General features: G+C 43.9%; 1 protein-coding gene across 11 annotated transcripts in view; it reads left to right on the top strand.

Annotated features, from left to right (window-relative positions):
* The window catches only part of GRAMD1B (GRAM domain containing 1B), a 212,365-nt gene that overhangs the window by 154,861 nt on the left and 40,244 nt on the right, over nucleotides 1-17,260 (top strand). For 8 of the 11 annotated variants that reach the window (XM_083713961.1, XM_083713956.1, XM_083713962.1 and 5 more), the window contains 2 exons: nucleotides 9,071-9,091; nucleotides 12,974-12,997. The exons of 1 other annotated variant lie outside the window; for it this stretch is intronic. In XM_083713961.1, coding sequence (XP_083570087.1) covers nucleotides 9,071-9,091; nucleotides 12,974-12,997 — 45 coding nt within the window. The remainder of the gene's footprint in view (nucleotides 1-9,070; nucleotides 9,092-12,973; nucleotides 12,998-17,260) is intronic. 2 more of the 11 variants (XM_083713959.1, XM_083713966.1) reach the window with 1 other exon arrangement.

A 17,260-nucleotide genomic window follows, 5' to 3' on the forward strand; every position in this document is an offset into this window, starting at 1 on the left:
ATCCATGTGCGCACACACAGAAATTTGTGGCCCTGACAAACTTTTAATAGTAGTCATGGACTAATGTTTTAAAACTACCAAGGTCCCCAATATCGACGTGAGTTCCAGGACTTCTGAATATAGGAATCATTAGCTTTGTTAGCTAGATTGCACAGCTTTTCTGAACCACAAATTAAAAAGGGTCAAAGGACATTATAGTGAATGATACTCGCCTAGCCTGGCCAGCATTTTGTGTGAACTTGGTTGTGAGTCCTAGAAACATCTGCAACATGTAGAGGTTCTCTTTGCAAAAAAAGAGTGCATTTTGAAAGGGTTCTTTGAATGTTGAGAGCATTATAAGTGCCCTGTTGGGTCTATCCAGTTCAACGTCCTATGTCCCATAGTGGTCAGCCAGCTGCCTATGTGAAACCCCAAATCAGAAATGAAAGAAATAGCCCTTTCTCACTGATGTTCCTAGGTAACTAGTATTCAGAGGCTGAGTGCCTCTGTTCTTGGATGTAACATACAGTCCTCATAACTAGAAGCCTTACCCTCCATGAATTTGTCTTAATTCCTTTTAAAACACATTTAAGTTGGTGGCTACCGCTACACCTTTTGCTAATGAGTTCTATAAGCTAGCTACACACTGTAGAAAGTTTGGAAGTCTGTGGAGGTGTCATTTCTGAAAATCATGTCTCCACCGAGAAGTCACAGCATAGCTCAAGAACTAAGACCACACTGCTATTCCCTGGCCTCTTCGGCAGTCTAGTAGTCAGATTTACATCATGATCATTCCAAATTCATATCAGGCTTACTACAGCTTCTGTAGGCTGCAAACACCACACTGGTTCTGAATTGCCTGGCCCACACTCATTTTCTGTCACCTGAAGACAGATATTCAATCAAGAATGTGGCAGGATTTATAAGACAGCTACTGCTCCTGAGAGGTGTTCTTTTTATTATAAGCAACATGTGTGAAAAGAACAGATACCTATCTTAAGGTTCCAGCTGCTGAGCCCCCCTCCCTCCCCAAACACACACCTTAATTTTAATTATTTCTAGCTCTTTATTGCTTCAGTCAGTGAGGCCTTATAAAAACCCAGATTGGAATGCCTTGAATGAACAGAGCAGGATATTGCAGCAGGTAGCTGAAAGTTCCTGCTGGAGGAAAATATGCCTGTGGGGATTTAATTTGCAAAGATGAAGTGCCAGACAGCTGTCTGTTTTTCTAGTTCGGGCTCTGTGAAACAAGCTAGTAGTTTGTTCATAGCGGAGTCATCAGTTTCTAAAGAAGCCCACCTACCTCCATTATCCTTGATGGCTGCTGTTGGGGGCTCAGCAGACAGCCATGGGTTCATTGGTTTGCCCAGAACCCAAATTCCTTCCCCCTCCAAATGGGAGAGATAAAACTTTGTTGTCTGTGGAAGCTGGCTTTCCTGCTGCTGCTCTGTTGTGCCTCATCATAGTGAAGGGACCCACCGGTCAGAAAACATGACATAATAAGAGCTCTGCTGGATCAGGCCAGTGACCCAGATGCCGCAAAGGGGAAACCCATAAGGAGGACCCAAGCACAAGAACAGTCTCCCTTCCTGTGGTTTCCAGAGACTGGTACCCAAAAGCATCACTTCCTTCAACTGCAGAGGCAGATCTTAGCCGTTGTGGTTGCTAGCCATCAATAGCCCTTTCCTCAATGAATTTGTCTTGATACTCTTTTAAAAGCACCCAAGTTGGTGGCCATTCCTGCCTCCTGAGGGAGCAAGTTCCATAGTTTAAATATGTTCCATAGTTTAAATATGTCTTTCTGAACTCTGAAAGGGAAGGGGGTCCATTTCCTGTTTGTTTTAAGTTTGCTTCTCCTGAATTGTGTGTATAACTTCATTTATTTCCTTTCCTGCATGCTTTTTTCTGCATCTTTCTTTTTTTTCTTTCCTTTTAAGTCACACAAGCGCCTCTCCAAAGTAAGCCTTCTTTCTAATCTCTGCTACCCTGCTATAGAATTGATCTTTGGTTCTCGGGAACCACCTGAGTGCTGTTGTGAAATCCTTCCCTCCCCCCTTAAGACATCCTCCAAGTGTCTCTGTGGGAATGTCGGTAGCTGCTTTCTTCCCCCACCTACACCCTTTTGCTTTTGAGCCTTTCAGCTGGGCTTTCCTTGAAGTTCCTGGCAGTTCATGGAGACTCCCACATAAACCTTGAGTAATAATTTTTCAGAGTTTGGCCTGTGATGTTGTGGCGGCTACTGGTTATGAAGGCTCATTTACCCAGGCACCTTGATACCCGTGAGCTGATTTTAAAAATCCAATGGAACCCTGAGATTCCCATAGGTCCCAGCAGGACCCTTCAACTGACCTATCAGCTCTTGCATGTTTTTCAAATATTCTGGGTCCCTATGGCATAGCTCACCATATTTGGAACCAGGGGTGGAACTTGAACCCTCTACCTACCCCACCCCCTCCTCCTGCCAATTGCTGGACACAACATTGAGTGTTATTTTTCATTCAGAGATCTTAACATTTGGGCCATAGCTTGCCCACCTAGAAAAATACTTTGCCTCTTCTGTGCCACCCTGGATTCCCCGCCCCCTCTGATGCTGCCACTTCTTGGAATAAAGATTCAAGACCCAGTGACTTCAAAGAAATCCAGCTTTTACCCACATAACCACCTCCCTGCCCAAGTGATATGTTGATTGTATGCCCCTGTGCAAGCCTGGGAATTCACGGGCTGCATTCACGTGACAGTTTCTTCTGTTTTTGTGACTTTTCTCTGTGTTAATTTCCACATTATATTTGAGCTTTTAGATCATGAGTTGGAAGGGACCCGGCAATACAGGAATATGCAGCTGTCCCATGCAGAGATCAAACTTTCAACAATCCACGTCCAGAACTATGGTGGAACTTAGCGCACGTGTAGCTCTCAATTCCATATTGTTTGCAAATGGATTCCCATCCCCTCCCAGAAGCAAATAACATGGAAACGAGCCCTAAACTTGCAGAATATAGCTCTTGAAATGGCCTTTAGGTCACGTGAAAGCTCAAATGCAATGTGGAACTTAACAGTTAGGGAAAAGTTGTGAAAAGGGAATAAACTGCCGTGTGAATGCAGCCTACGAAAGATAATTTTCAAGTTTATGTTTTCTTTTGGAGTTGTTATTCCACAGAGGGGTGCCAGAGAAGTTTCTGGGTGGTTTTTTGGGAGGGGACAGGACAGCGGCTAGAACCGTATCTTGTCAAGCCTGCTATAATGTTCCAATCTTTGTCAATCTCAGCCTCGCTCAGCTGTTGACCCTTTTTCGTGTGCAGTGGAGCAACAGGGGGGCTTGTCTGTTCCATCCCCTATACAGGAAAATAAGCTACTGGTTTCAGGACCTCAGGTGTGCTGCTATAGGTTTGCTTCACCAAATCCTCCTCTATTTCACCCAATCCTCCACTATTTTTTTGAGGACGTATAGCACGAAATGGGCCTATGTGCATATAGCTGTATGTGTCAGATCTGCACATTGCTTCACGTATGATGGAGGCATGGGAGTTCCCACATCAGTAAGCGGTTGAGGGGCATGCATGAACCAGAACTTTGAGTTCAGTGACAAGTAGGCTGCGTACCAATTGGTGGGTTTAGCAAAAGTGGGTGTGGCCAGACAGACCGCTCCCCATTCAGGCAAGAAAGGGGTATCATCAGAACACACTCCAGCCCCTTAAAAGCTCTAGAGGAGGTCACAGGCAGTGTTGGAAATTAGCCAAGTGCCAGCTGTATTTTGTACCTGGCTTTCAACCACTTGAGACCAAGTAAAGATGCCTGGGTGCCAGGATGGTGCATGAAATTTCCAGCATCTGGAGGTGCATGCCTGGGGATCATTGGATCTGGACTTAATACCACATCCTGCAGAATTCTATCAGTTATATTTTATCTGCTCAATCAGAATGAATTTCAGGAACCAAAATGCTTTTTCTGTGCAGCCTGAGCAGGAGCATGTAACCATTGAGAAAAAGAGGTCGGAGGACACCAGTATATTTGTGAACTGTCCCTGGATAAAGTGACTTTTCTTCTTTAAGTTCTCAGAGTTCTTAACCTAGCTCAAGGTTGTCATCTGAACTAGCCAGATCTTTAACTGATAATCAATCACAGTCAGTCCACACTGTCACAGTTCTTCCTAGACATGTTTCTTAATCCCTCTTTGGGTCAGGAATCTGAGATATATTTGAGTAGCTGAGAAGGGTCCGAGGTTGACAATAAGAACATTACCCCCCAAGACTTGCTGCGCATCTCTCCTGCCTCTTTCCTTTCATATCTTAGACTTGCTCTGTTTTCTCAAATATGCGGGTTTAGGTTCAGTGAGATGAGACAATTTTGAACTTGTAACTTTTTGACATTTGTGGGTCCTGCCTTTCTGCAACCTTTGCCCTTTCATTTCACATGCTGCTATGACACAGTTTTGCCGTTAGAGGGAGCTGCCCCCAGCTGTCATTCCTCAGCACATGTCCTCAAGGCAAAATGTATACAGTACTGTACTCACTTGGAAATCGCAGACTGCTAGCATACCATCCATTTACAACATTTAAAGCACATTAGTTCTCCCAAAGAATATTGTAGTTTGTTACGGGTGCTGGGAATTGAAGCTATGTGAGGGGCAAACTACCCTCCCCAAGATTCTTTGCAGAAGTCTGTGTGCTTTGCCCTGGAAAGTGCCACCTGATCCTTTTGTGTCCAGATCTCCCAATGCCTTTGCCTCAGCCCGTGTGCTTTACTCATTATACTGCTCATATCACTACTAAACCTTGTTTGTTGTGCCCTGTCAAAGCACTATGCAATTGGTTATTATTGATCAGGAAAGCTGCTACTTTTTATTATTTTAGAGCTGGAACTGAGAAGTAGGTGCTTGGCCAAGTTGCTAGGATTTGAGAATAGATCTTCTGGGTCCAAGTAATCTCTTGGGTGCAGGACTGACCCTAACCATAGGGGCTTCCTAGGAGATTTCCCACCTTTCCCTTTGCCCCCTTTCTTTCCACTATCATGTCTGGCTGACCCACCCAAGCCATTTTGCCAGCCCAGAATGACAGCTTTGGGTTGCTACAAGCCTTAGAAGATAGCCTCTGGGTTAATCCTCTGCCTCTTCTGCCCTCTTTCTGTGACAGCACAATGGTTCTGGTAGGATAAAGGGTAACTGGAATCAGCAGCTGCGCGTAGTAGAGGGGAGAGTAAGAAACCTGCCGTGGCTATTTCTTACATGCCCCTTCTGTTGCCAGGATTAATGGCTGGTCCTGAAGACTGTCCTAGTAACCGAAAGGAGTGCTCTCTGGCTCTTTGGCCAAAAGTATCCAACAGGCAGGGTGGGTCTATTGCACCCTCATCAAAAGTTGGCTTCTGTTTTGGCTATAATTGAGCAATGAGGGCAATATCATGGCTAACACATAAAAGTGTCTATGCTAAGCAAATGAACTAGTGTGCAGAATTAGGCATGGCTTAACTTGGGGGCTTGTTTACACAATCAGAAATACCTAAAGATGTCTCAGTGGTTTAAGCCAGGTTAGTTATTGTGAATCAGTACCACCTGCCCTCGGGGGAAGAGCAATACTGGCATAATACTACACTTGTTCTTCTGGAGCAAAGCACTTGATCTGGCAGCGCCAACAGCGATGTCTACATGAAGTCATTTGCTGCTGAAGTTGCTGTGAGGGTACACTGCTGCTGTGTGAGAACACAGATGCCAGCCCATCTCTATATTTTTGAGATCACTGAGCACTGTGCTTTCCTACGTCTATTAGAGATGGCAACTTTCCTACTTGTTAGTGTACAATGAAAGGGAAGCAATACACAAGAACACTGGATCTTGCCAGCCTTGCTGACTCCCTTCTCACCAACCTCCAATTTGCCACTCAAAGTGGTACACAAATGAAGCATGTTAATGGAGGAGATATCTCTGAATCACACAGCAAAACTGTAGAGGACACCCGCTGTGGCTCTACCCAGTGCAGAGCTCTCCTGTCCTTTACAGTCTGCTCAGTTACAGGCAGCTGGGTTGAGGTTCTGCAGCTTGTGGCCATGATAGCTGCTTCTGCCTTCCCTTTGGGAGGCCTAGTCATAGACCTGTGTGGAGCGGCATAGCTTTGCATTGTTACCGTAATATGCCAGCATAGCTTTGTAGGTGACTTGTTTCCATCCCCTCCTTTTGCCCTGTGTGCAGGTATTATCCCTCTAAAACACCATATATATTTCTGTTTCCTTTTCTTTCCGTTCTAATGTTTCATGATTTTCTTTTTCCAGTATGACAGATTAAACCTGATCAAAGTAAGAACTTGACGCTCTCTCTGTCTTGTTTTCTTTCTTGCCTACCTACCTACCTGCTGGTTCTCTGCTATTTCTTCCTTTAGCCTGTCACTTTGTCACCCTTTGTGATGATGATGATGTAAAACAAGGGGTCTGGAATTGAGTTAGAAAGCCACATAACTGTGGAAGGGGAGTAGTATGGTAGGTTCTCTGAGTGAGATTCAACAAAGTTGTGTGTGCAGAATGAGGTCCACTCATGCTATGGGTCTTTTCTCCTTCTCCCCTTGCATGTCCCCCAACATCTTCTAAATTTGCTCTGGGTATTTGGAGGATAAACCAAAACAGGTTTAGGGGGTGCACAGGAGAAGGAGAGGAGGAGAAAAGTCCCCTTTCATAAGTGGACCTCATTCTGCACATGCATACACTGCTTTGCCCTATGTTGAGTTCCATCTTCTGTGTCCAAAAGTAATTATGGCAGGTGTCTCCAAGAACCTCCCTGGGACTCAGGGACAGCTAAACTCTTTTGGACTTTACTCTTCTCCCCTTCACATGTTTTTGCTTCCTCTTTCAGGACAGAGAGATAGCTGTGTGGTTTTCCTTGTTGTGAACCCATTTCAACCTCCATTATCATTTTAGTTGCCCTTTTCTCTACCTTCCCCAACTTTACAGGGTTTTTTTTGGGGGGGGGGTCAGCACTATATGTGGTATTCTAACAGTAGGCATACCATAAAATCTTATTACTTTAAAAAAAAAATATTGAGAATATTTATAGCCCACCCTTTCCCCAGAATAAGGCAGCTACAAACAAAGTCCTTCATACTACAATTTAGTGTGTGTGTGTGTGTGTGTGTGTGAGAGAGAGAGAGAGAGAGAGAGAGAGCAGCTGCAAAAACATCCAATTAAAGTCTGCCAGCTGAAAAGGAAAAGTTCCTGTTTCCCTACACACCCACACCCACACCCACACCCACACCCACACACCCTTGGGGTCAAGTCATTAGAGAGAAAGCAGGGGAAAGCTCCCAAAGGAAGGAATTCAGAGTTAAGGTGCAGCCACTAGAAAAGCCCTAGGTGCCAATGAGATAGCCTCACCTGCACATCTTAAATACCTAAGCAGATGGTCTTTCAAGTGTCCCAGTCCTATATCATTTAGGGCAGGGGTCAGCAAACTTTTTCAGCAGGGGGCTGGTCCACTGTCCCTCAGACTAGATTATATTGGGGCGGAATGAACAAATTCCTATGCCCCACAAATAACCCAGAGATGCATTTTAATCATTGGAATGAGAGAGTCACATGCTCTCTCTAACCTTCTGTAGTTTGGGGACACTTTTTAATGGTAGCTTTGTGTAGAGCAGCTTGCAACATGTCATGTGATAAGAAGCTGAAGCATCTTTCATTGTGACCACCTCTTGTGTCCCAAGGAAAGAATGCCGTTGGTGCACCAGCAGGAGCTGTGCAAGCCCACTCCTGGCGATGGCTGTTGCTTTTGCATTTGGGCTCAGATCCAAGTTCACGTGTGCTTCCAAACTGTAGCCTGACATAATGTATTTTCATTCCCTTTCCTAATAATTCCTGGCACTGAATGTGCCTTTTCCACTGTTGTGGAACACAACACTGTTGTGTTGTTCCACCTTGTGAGCTTTTCACTATGTTTCCTCCCATTTGCTTAAGGCAGGGAAAAAAGTTAATTGTGGCTCCAAGACAGTATATATTAACTCAATAGAGACTCATTCCAATGTTCACATAAAACTAATGTAATGTCATATTTCAGTTAGAGCAGGCTAATCTTCATGTGGATGCAAATTACCTGAACCACATAGCGTATGGCTTTATGCAAGCAGACTACCATGAAAATTGTGACCTTCATGGTCTATTCTTTTGCAGCAGCTGAAAGTAAACTATGAATCGGGCTGGTGGGCCTTTCTGTTGCTGCTGAGGAACCTATAAAAGGACACAATCAAGTCATGAATGAATGAATGAATGAATGTGGAAAATTCAGTGCTGAAGGTCCTGCCATTTAAGCTGGCAAAAGTGCAGACTCTGTGTATTTGTTGAGGACCAGACAGGTGTGGGTGGAGTCTGTAGGGGCATTTAAAAGTGTGAATGTGCTTTCCAGCTTCTTGTATACTCCCCAGCCTCACCTTCCACAGCTTGAACATGCTTATACAGATGTAGTTAATGTAAGGGATTACAGGATCAGGCCTGTTAAAAGAAGTGTGCATCATAAGGTTTGCATCCAGCTAATTTCTGCTCAGAGCAGACCCATTGAAATCAACAGATCTCTTAATGTCTATTAATTCCAGTGGGTTTACTCTTGAGTATGACTAGTGTTGGGTGCAACCCTAAGTGTCCTCTTAAGGAAGAACCCACCATTGCTTTATTTTGCTGATGAGAAAAATAAAATGGAGAGAAGTGTCCAAACTTTACCTAGATGAGCATTTATATTACAGCAGCAATTCTAGCTTTACAGGCTTGATTTTCCCCTTACACCTCCATGTCTTCCATTGTACAGTATTGAATGGGATGTGAAAGCCCCAGGAGGATTGCCAATCAATCATTGCTTGGCATTTCCAGGTTAGAAGTGGCATACCAAGTATGAATGAGGACCCTCATTTCCTGCTTGTTACAATTTGGCCATTTTGGGATAAGTGGCAAAAATGGTGTTCTGGGACCCTTCACATTCCATGTCGTCTCTAACATTTCCCTCGTCTGGTTTTAGTGGTCATTACCAAAATTTGGTATAATTCTTTCTCTTTAATTCCCCCTTTCTTCACCTAGTGCCAGAACCTCCATACTAACTGATTCTTTTTTTATTTTTATTTTGTCCTTACAGAAAAGCCAGAGTTGGTACAATGTAAGTATCTCAGCTTCCTTTGTCCCTTGATGCATGCATGGAAGGAGGGTGGAAGGAGATAGAGGTGGGATGGGTGAGAAGAGGTCTTAGAGTTACATCGGACATTTGAATTCTGAAGTGGGGATGTGGGGCAGGTAGATATTGGAGCCAGCAAGAGCATTGGCTTGATAAAGAAGGAATTTTTAGTGGACGGCCAGGTGCGTGTGCTGGCCTGCACATCATGGATTTCCTCCTGGCCTTCATTGTGACTTCTGCTGGATCCTAGAAAAGGGTGTGGTTTTTTGGTACCAGAGCAGCCAGATGGCAGAGATAAAAATGGTTTGAGGAATTTGAGGCTGGGGGAAAAATACCTTTTCTTTTAGAATTTGCAATACCCTGACTGATGCCATGCCCCTCTTCCTTGTTTGTACCTGTCATAAGAAGAATCTTCTGGTTCTTCCTCTCTCCTCAGGTTGAGCTCTGTGTGGACATGCCCCAAAGTTATTAGATAGGCATCACTAAGGACATCAGTTCCTTTGTACCATGAGATCTTGATTTGTTTTTCTGGAGAACTCTGGCTATAAATTAGCCAAGACATATTTCTGTGCTGCTTTTTGTGAGTTTCCAGGCCATATTCCTGGATTGTGGTCTGATCCCTTGCTGGACAGATTCTCTGATTGGAATACTCCCTTGTATACATGCTTCCATTTGGAGCTTGTATATGTTTTTAAGACAGGGTTGGCTAATGGCAACCTGTGACCTTCTAGATGTTGCTAGACTGCATTTCCCATCATCTCTGACCATTGACTAGAGCTGATGAGAGCAGAAGTCCAGTGATACACGCAGGGCTTAAGATTTGGCACCCCTGTTTTAAGGGCACAGAGGCAGGCTTCCTCCGCATATATGCCAAGCTCATAACTTTTGACATGCTCTTTCCTCATCCTCTTGAGAATCTAGATGCACCATTTTGGTTTTCTGATATCTGATTTTAGGGATGTATTTCAGCTTCCTTCCACCTTTAACGTCCTTGGAGTGGGGAGTGGAGAATGTGTGACCCTCCAGACACTTCTGAGCTATAACTCCTATCACCCTTAACCATTAGCTTTGCTGACTGCGGCTGTGGAAGTTGGTTCAACATAAGGAAGGCCATAGGTTTTCCCTGCCTCACTTAATTCCTTCCCATCCATTATCACCATAGAATCTCTGATGCAGGGAAAGAAAGTGGGTATCATGCAGACATTCAGTATTGGTTCCTCCCACCATAAAAACCGGATGCTCTCTTTTTCCAGGGCTCTTTCCAGCGCCCTTGACTAAAGACCATGCAATGCTGACATGATGTGAATGATGCAAAGATGCCTTAGGTCTGCAGCTGGGGCAGCCTTGAAAATATGTCAGTATAGTCTCAGCTCTCTGAAACGCATAATCCCTTATGCCAAACCAGAGGAAGCTACTGAACGCAGACACTCAATGTTCTGTGTGGATGCAAGTGCCATATTGGGAAGAAATCTATGCCCCAAGGCCTTGGCTAGGAACGTTATCTGCCTAAGATCATGTTTTGAGTCCCAGAAAATGTCTGCTAAATTGCAAATGGGTTGATCTATTGATTACAGGCAAATATGTATAAGGCAGGCTATTTTTAACAACTTGCCATAGGCAACCAGGAACCCCAGGGAAGTTGAGAGGGCTTGAAGAGGAGAGACGATTCACTCCCGTTTGCTTGGTAGAAGGCTTTATTTGTTTACTAGCTTGTCAAAAGACTAGAAGTCTGTGTTTCCATGCCAGCCATGAAGGATGGGGCTTCTCCTTTGCAGCTGCCATTGTGGAAACAGGCTACTAGCCTAACTGGCTGGTAAACATTTTTTGCAGGCTAGTAGCTTTTATGGGCTTATTGACAAGGTCAATACACGGACGTGTGCACAGTTTCTGCAAAATGTTTTGAAAGTTGAGATAGTGGTTCCAGTGGAGCAGGGGTACAGTACCACGCAACAAACTCCTAAAGTTTTGTTACCTGTCTCCTGAGGGAAGAAGGAAGGTGTACAGGAGGTAGTCTCAGCAGAAGCAAATCCAAGGAATATTTGTCTTTGGATCTTTCAGCTTTAGAATTTAATTCAATATTGAGATCTGTTGGTGTCTACAGAACCTAAACTTGGTCTAAAATTAGAGCTCCACCTTTGTGATAGAGGGCAGCTGGATAGGAAGGAGGGGTGATTCTCCCCCCCAATTATATGGGCTTTAAAAAAAAAGCCCTAAACCCTTTAAGATCTGATGTAGCATGCTTCTTTGATTTATATTTGGTTAACAAAACTGGGAGGAAAATGACATGTTGATTTTACATACTGAAAACATATTCCATGTGTTTTCTAGTAGCATGTTGCCAGTGCATAGTTTAAAAAATTAAGTGGAATAAGGAAGGCATGAAAAACTGTTAACATACTGATTTTAGTATTCCAGAAGAACTCTGTGTGCACATATAGCACACACACACTTCTTGGGTATAGTCACTTGAAAATAGTTTATTACCGCACAGTTTGACTGTCAATGGTATACATTCATTACATTGCCAAGTAATGTTACAAAATAATGTATTGCTAGAAATGGAACAATATTTCATGGAGGGGGGTGGGAATCACTGCAGACCATCTTCCATTAAAGAAAGTATCACTGGTCTGGTCCCAAATGATGTGACCACTTGTAGTCTCCCTAGTTTATTTTGCCTTCTGCTGCAGGATGACAGCTTTGATCTCAAATATGAGCACAACCGAGAACTGTGTTGACATGGGCTCCTTCAAGCTTCTCCTGTCTCTAGCAGTCAACTTCAAGTACTATAGCTGGTCCTGATTAATGCTTCTTGCTCCATCTCCTTCCCTGATCAAGCCAACCAGGAATAACCTGCTGCAGGCAACCGTGTCCCTTTAATGGGCAAACAAATGAGAAGCTATAGGCTTCCTTTCTCTGTGTGTGCTGCTCAGGGAAGGAGTGTATATGAGCCCCACCAAGAGCGTTCATTGGCCATGGTCTGTCTATGAAAGCATACAATGCTAAGGGGAAGGAATCCTTGTTGCAATACTTTCTATGCCCTTATTTCCAAGTCAACTGGTGCAAACTCACCACCCTGCTTTCCACAATCATAAATTAAATGGTACATTTGTCAGGCTTCCGGAGTTTATTCCTATAACAGGGTTTTGGCTTTCAGGTAGATATAATTGACATTTTTAGCCACAAAAGCTAGACCCCAGGCTATACATTTTAAATTATATTCAGAGAGAGGGGAGTCCCAGATGAAAACAACCATGCCATCTCCAGACTTTCTGAAACCAGGATTGTCTCTAGTTTGCACCGACACAGGAGACATTAGCAGGAACTGGGAAGCCATTTTGAAGAAACATGGCAGCATGGCTGGTTCTCAAGAGGTCCCGTTTTCATGGAAAACGGAAGGAGCAATGAAAGCCAATTGGAGTTATATGGGGAATCCCTCAAGTCTTAAGATCATTTTTTTTGCTTTGTGGAGGAATGCAACTGACACAAATATTGCAGTTGCACGAAGTTGTTCAGGAATAGAATCCAATCTCCCATTTGCAAATCTTTCCTGAAACACCCTTGTGGAGGACATGTTAGGTGTCAAAGTGTTCCAGATTCCAGAATCACTATTTTGGAAAGAAATATTACATTTGGAAACTGGCTATGTGAATAGCAAGTAATGTGGCTAGATGCATACAGAGAGCTCTGAGTTCTTAAGAGGCATAATAGTAAGAGCTTGATGGTGAAAGGTAGAAGGTGACATTTCCCCCTTGCCGCATAGCTCTCTGTGTTTCTGTGGTTTGTGTGTGCATGCAAGTGTCTTACTGTTGGCATGTCCTCTTTATTTTATTTCTGTTCTCTTGTTTCTTCTCCATGTATTTTCAGCATGAACGACAGCACATCCGCAGAGTAAGCACTGGCTGTGTACTTCTGGGTTATTTTATCCTAGTTCTTCTTTACCCTTTCACCAGGTAAAAACAAGCAGTGCTGAAATAGGGCCAGTCCCCCAACTGAAGTTTGCAAATACGGCTATTTTGCTCTGCCAGTGACACCTTTTATTTGTTACACTTTGGGTTACCTGGTGCTGAATACTTAGGAAGCTGTGCATAAAATTAGACAGAGGTTAGCCCTCTTTAGCATTCCTTTAACAATGCAGTTAACAGTCTGCAGCCATGATGCTGCTGTTCTTATTGTATAGGCTTCTCATGCATTTGAGGACCTTGGCTCCCCAATACGTGCTGGGAACCTACAGAAGTTAAGAGCGGGTAAAATTATCAATAAAACACAGCTGAAATCCCCAAAATGTGTACATGAAAAGAAGTGTACATAAAATAATATTATCAATTAAACACCGGGGGGGGGGGCAGTAAGACAGCACACGTAACTAAATTTGTGTGTCTGGTTAGGGTTGCGGAAATGAAAAAGAATCCATACTTTGGTTTTTAATCATGCGAATGATGGAATGTCTAGCAAGGGCTGTTCTTCACCAACCATCCTCTGAATTGTGCCTTAGAATAGGTGCAAGTCGTCTCTTAAGAGCTCCAGCTTCTTGTTGGTACCATTGGAAGTACTGGCCCTATTCCTGCTGGTTTTTTTACTGGCGTTCATATCTCTGTCCAGCCTCCTGTGCTGATATTATGCTTTGCTAGGCTTCTTCTTTGCCCTGCATTATCCTTTTTGGTCCACAGAGGCCGCTCCTTCCCACATTCCTGTTTCATTCTTTTCTGTGGCAATAGCAAGTCCCACCTGTGTGTTTCTGTATAATCCCAAGTCTGTGTTTGCGTAGCCTCCCAAATGATTTTCAACATATGTTTGATTTGCATGCAGAATGCATGGAGGCTGTTCATTTCCAGGTTCTAATCCTGATTATTAAAAGGGTGCATATTTTCCCTTGCATGGCAAAGGAGCGGCCCTCCTCCTCAGCTGCCTACCTCCCCAACCCCCTGAATCCCTTGAGCACTAGTGATAATAATAATAATAATAATAATAATTTATATTAATAATTTATTAATAATTTATTAATAATATTAATAATTTATTAATAATAATAATTTTTTATTATTTGTACCCCGCCCTCCCTGGCCGGAGCCTGGCTCAGGGCGGCTAACATCATGAAACTAAGACAGTAAACAAAGAACATAAGAACATAAAAAACAGGCAATCAATTAGTTAAAATACATCTTAAAATTAAAATCTGGACAGATGGCAGTCCACAGGTAAAATTGAGAGTGGTTAATATTCTCCAGGGCCAACTGTTACCACTGGTCTTATAAAGGACCTGTGTTCAGGCTAGGAGACCTCTTTAATGCTTGTTCTTATACAGAAAGAAAAGAATCAGACTGAACCCCGACCAAAGGCCTGGCAGAACAGCTCTGTCTTTCAGGCCCTAGATGTCAAATCCTGCAGGGCCCTAGTCTCTTGTGAGACAGCGTTCCACCAGGCCGGGGCCACTGCTGAAAAGGCCCTGGCTCTTGTCGAGGCCAATCTAATCTCCCTGGGGTCTGGGATCTTCAGGGTGTTATTATTTGCAGACCTTAAGGTCCTCTGTGGGGCATACGAGGAGAGGCGGTCCCATAGGTACGAGAGTCCTAGGCCATATAGGGCTTTAAAGGTTAAAACCAGCACCTTAAACCTGATCCTGTACGCCACCGGGAGCCAGTGCAGCTGGTATAGCACCGGGTGAATGTGCTCCCACGGTGAGGACCCCATGAAGAGTCTCGCCACGGCATTCTGCACCCGCTGGAGTTTCTGGGTCAGTTTCAAGGGCAGCCCCACGTAGAGTGAGTTACAATAATCAAGCCTGGAGGTGACTGTCCCATGGATCACAGTGGCAAAGTCAGGGTGAGAGAGATAAGGGACCAACTGCTTAGCTCAGCGGAGATGAAAAAATGCTGCCTTTGTTGTAGCTGTAACCTGCACCTCCATAGAAAGGGAGGCATCGAAGATTACACCCAAACTCTTGACAGTAGGCACTGGTGCTAATTGTGCCCCCGCAAAGGATGGGAATTTATAAGATGATGAGGTTTATAAGATGCCGTGATGTCATCTTATGGTGGAATTGGCAGAACTGCAAGCGTAGTTTTGAGAGGTCTACATGGTACGCCCAACAGAGCAGAAATGGGACAAAGGCAGAGCAGGTGAAAGTTGATGCCAGCAAAGACGTTCTCCATGAGCTGGGAAAAATGGCTTTGTGAGTCATAGGCCACCTCTGTATCATGCCCAGCACCGCAGGAACTGGCTTAAATCGGCCATGCTTTGGTTTCACAATACCTTCAGTAGTCTTTATTGGCTGGTGCAGAAGCAGGTATTGTGAGTTTTGTCTGTTTGGTTTGTTCTTTTTTTTTAAAAGGAAAATAAAAAGGTAAGGCTGGGGGAGACTTAGGAAAGGTTATACTTCCCACTCATTTCTTCCTCTTGCTGGTTCCATCCTCTTTCCTTTGTTTTTCTTCTTCTCTCTCTCTTTCTTCTTTGTTTTTATAAATTTGCAAAAACAAAGCAGAACTTAAAAAGACAACAACTTTTGTATTTAAGCAGGGACACACATTTCAATAACATGCAAGAATCCAGTAATAAGCAGTACAATTAAATTAAAATTAATCAATACAATGAAACAAATTAAAATAATAAATATTAAAACCACACACAATTAAAATTCAACAGTAGAATTAAATTACAATTAACCAGTCAAACTTAATACAATACAATTAAAATTACAGTGAGAGAGAGTATAAGTTTGGGCCATTTCGTTCACATTCTCTGGGGAAAATTATTATTATTGGTGGGCAGGGGGTTAAATATGGGTTTTTTCTTTCTTTCTAAATATCAGGTTATTGTCCTTGAAGTCTTAGGCTTTCTCACTTAACAAAAGTTAGTACATCATTTTTTTAAAAAATGAAGTTATAACAGAAGGTAAAGGTTAACTTAGTTCCTCCCCACATACCCCCCCCCCCCCACACTCCCCAGGGCTGTAGACTCCTTCTTGTTGCCAAGTTCTTTTCATTGGGATTAAACATTGAGAGAAAACCTACCTCTGCACAAATGCTCTGAGCACACCGGAACATTCTCAGTCATGCCTGCAAAGCACATGCGAGGCTGCTTTTCTCTGCTGAGCAATAAAGGGATTTGAGCACTCAGCTTCTGGTGCGCGCTCTCTCTCTCTCTCTCTCTCTCTCTCTCTCTCTCTCACACACACACACACACACACAGAAAAGCATGCCACAACTTTCCTCCAGTTAGACATATTTTAAAAGGTCAGCTGCAACATACAGGCTACAGGCATAAACACTTGCTCTGGGGCAATAAATACCTGCTCCGGCAGGCAGCCTTTGAACATACCAATCACTAGCAGTTGTTTGGCTCATGAATGCTCAAAGCAGTCCATGTGCGTCATTACGATCACCTTTCCAACAAACCTGTAACATAGGTCAGTATTGCGACTTCCCAAACACCATAATTATCGGCCCCTTATTACGAGCCTGGAAGGACGTTGCATCTGTGGTGAGATTTGAACCATAGGGAGCTGTCCTGCACCGAGTCATATGATTTGGGCCACCTTGCTCAGCACTGCCCACTCCCTGAGAGGACGGACAGCTGCTCTGCATGCCCTCTCCACCACCGAGCTACAGCCCTTCTCTCATGCTCTCTGCCTGTGTGCTACACCAGGTCCACCAGTCTTTGCATCTAAAAGAGTTTCAGTCTAGGGTTGCATATGAAACACCTGTCTAAAACAGGCAGTGGCAAATTGTTGTTTGAACCTGTGTGAAATCCAAGGGCTCGTGCATGCATGTGTGTGTCTGTTCAATCTACTATTGTGGGAAAAGAGCACCTTTGCAGGTACCTTTTGACTTTATAGGTCAACACTGGAAAAGTTTTAAAAATTTGCTGTGTGAAATTTAACCCATGTGAATCAACTGGCCTCTAAACTTCTGTTTGCTGTCCTCTGCTCGAAAAAGACCAGAACTGGCTGGCCAGCATGTCCCTGGTGGGATGGACGCAGGGGGCACTGTGGTCTAAACCGCCGAGCCTCTTGGGCTTGCTGATTGCAAGGTTGGCAGTTCGAATCTGCATGATGGAGTGAGCTCCCATTGCTCTGTCCCAGCTCCCACCAACCTAGCAGTTCGAAAGTATACCAGTGCGAGTAGATAAATAGGTACCACTGTGGCGGGAAGGTAA

The sequence above is a fragment of the Podarcis gaigeae genome (assembly GCF_964106915.1).
Source record: "Podarcis gaigeae genome assembly, chromosome: 15".
Taxonomy (NCBI): domain Eukaryota; kingdom Metazoa; phylum Chordata; class Lepidosauria; order Squamata; family Lacertidae; genus Podarcis; species Podarcis gaigeae.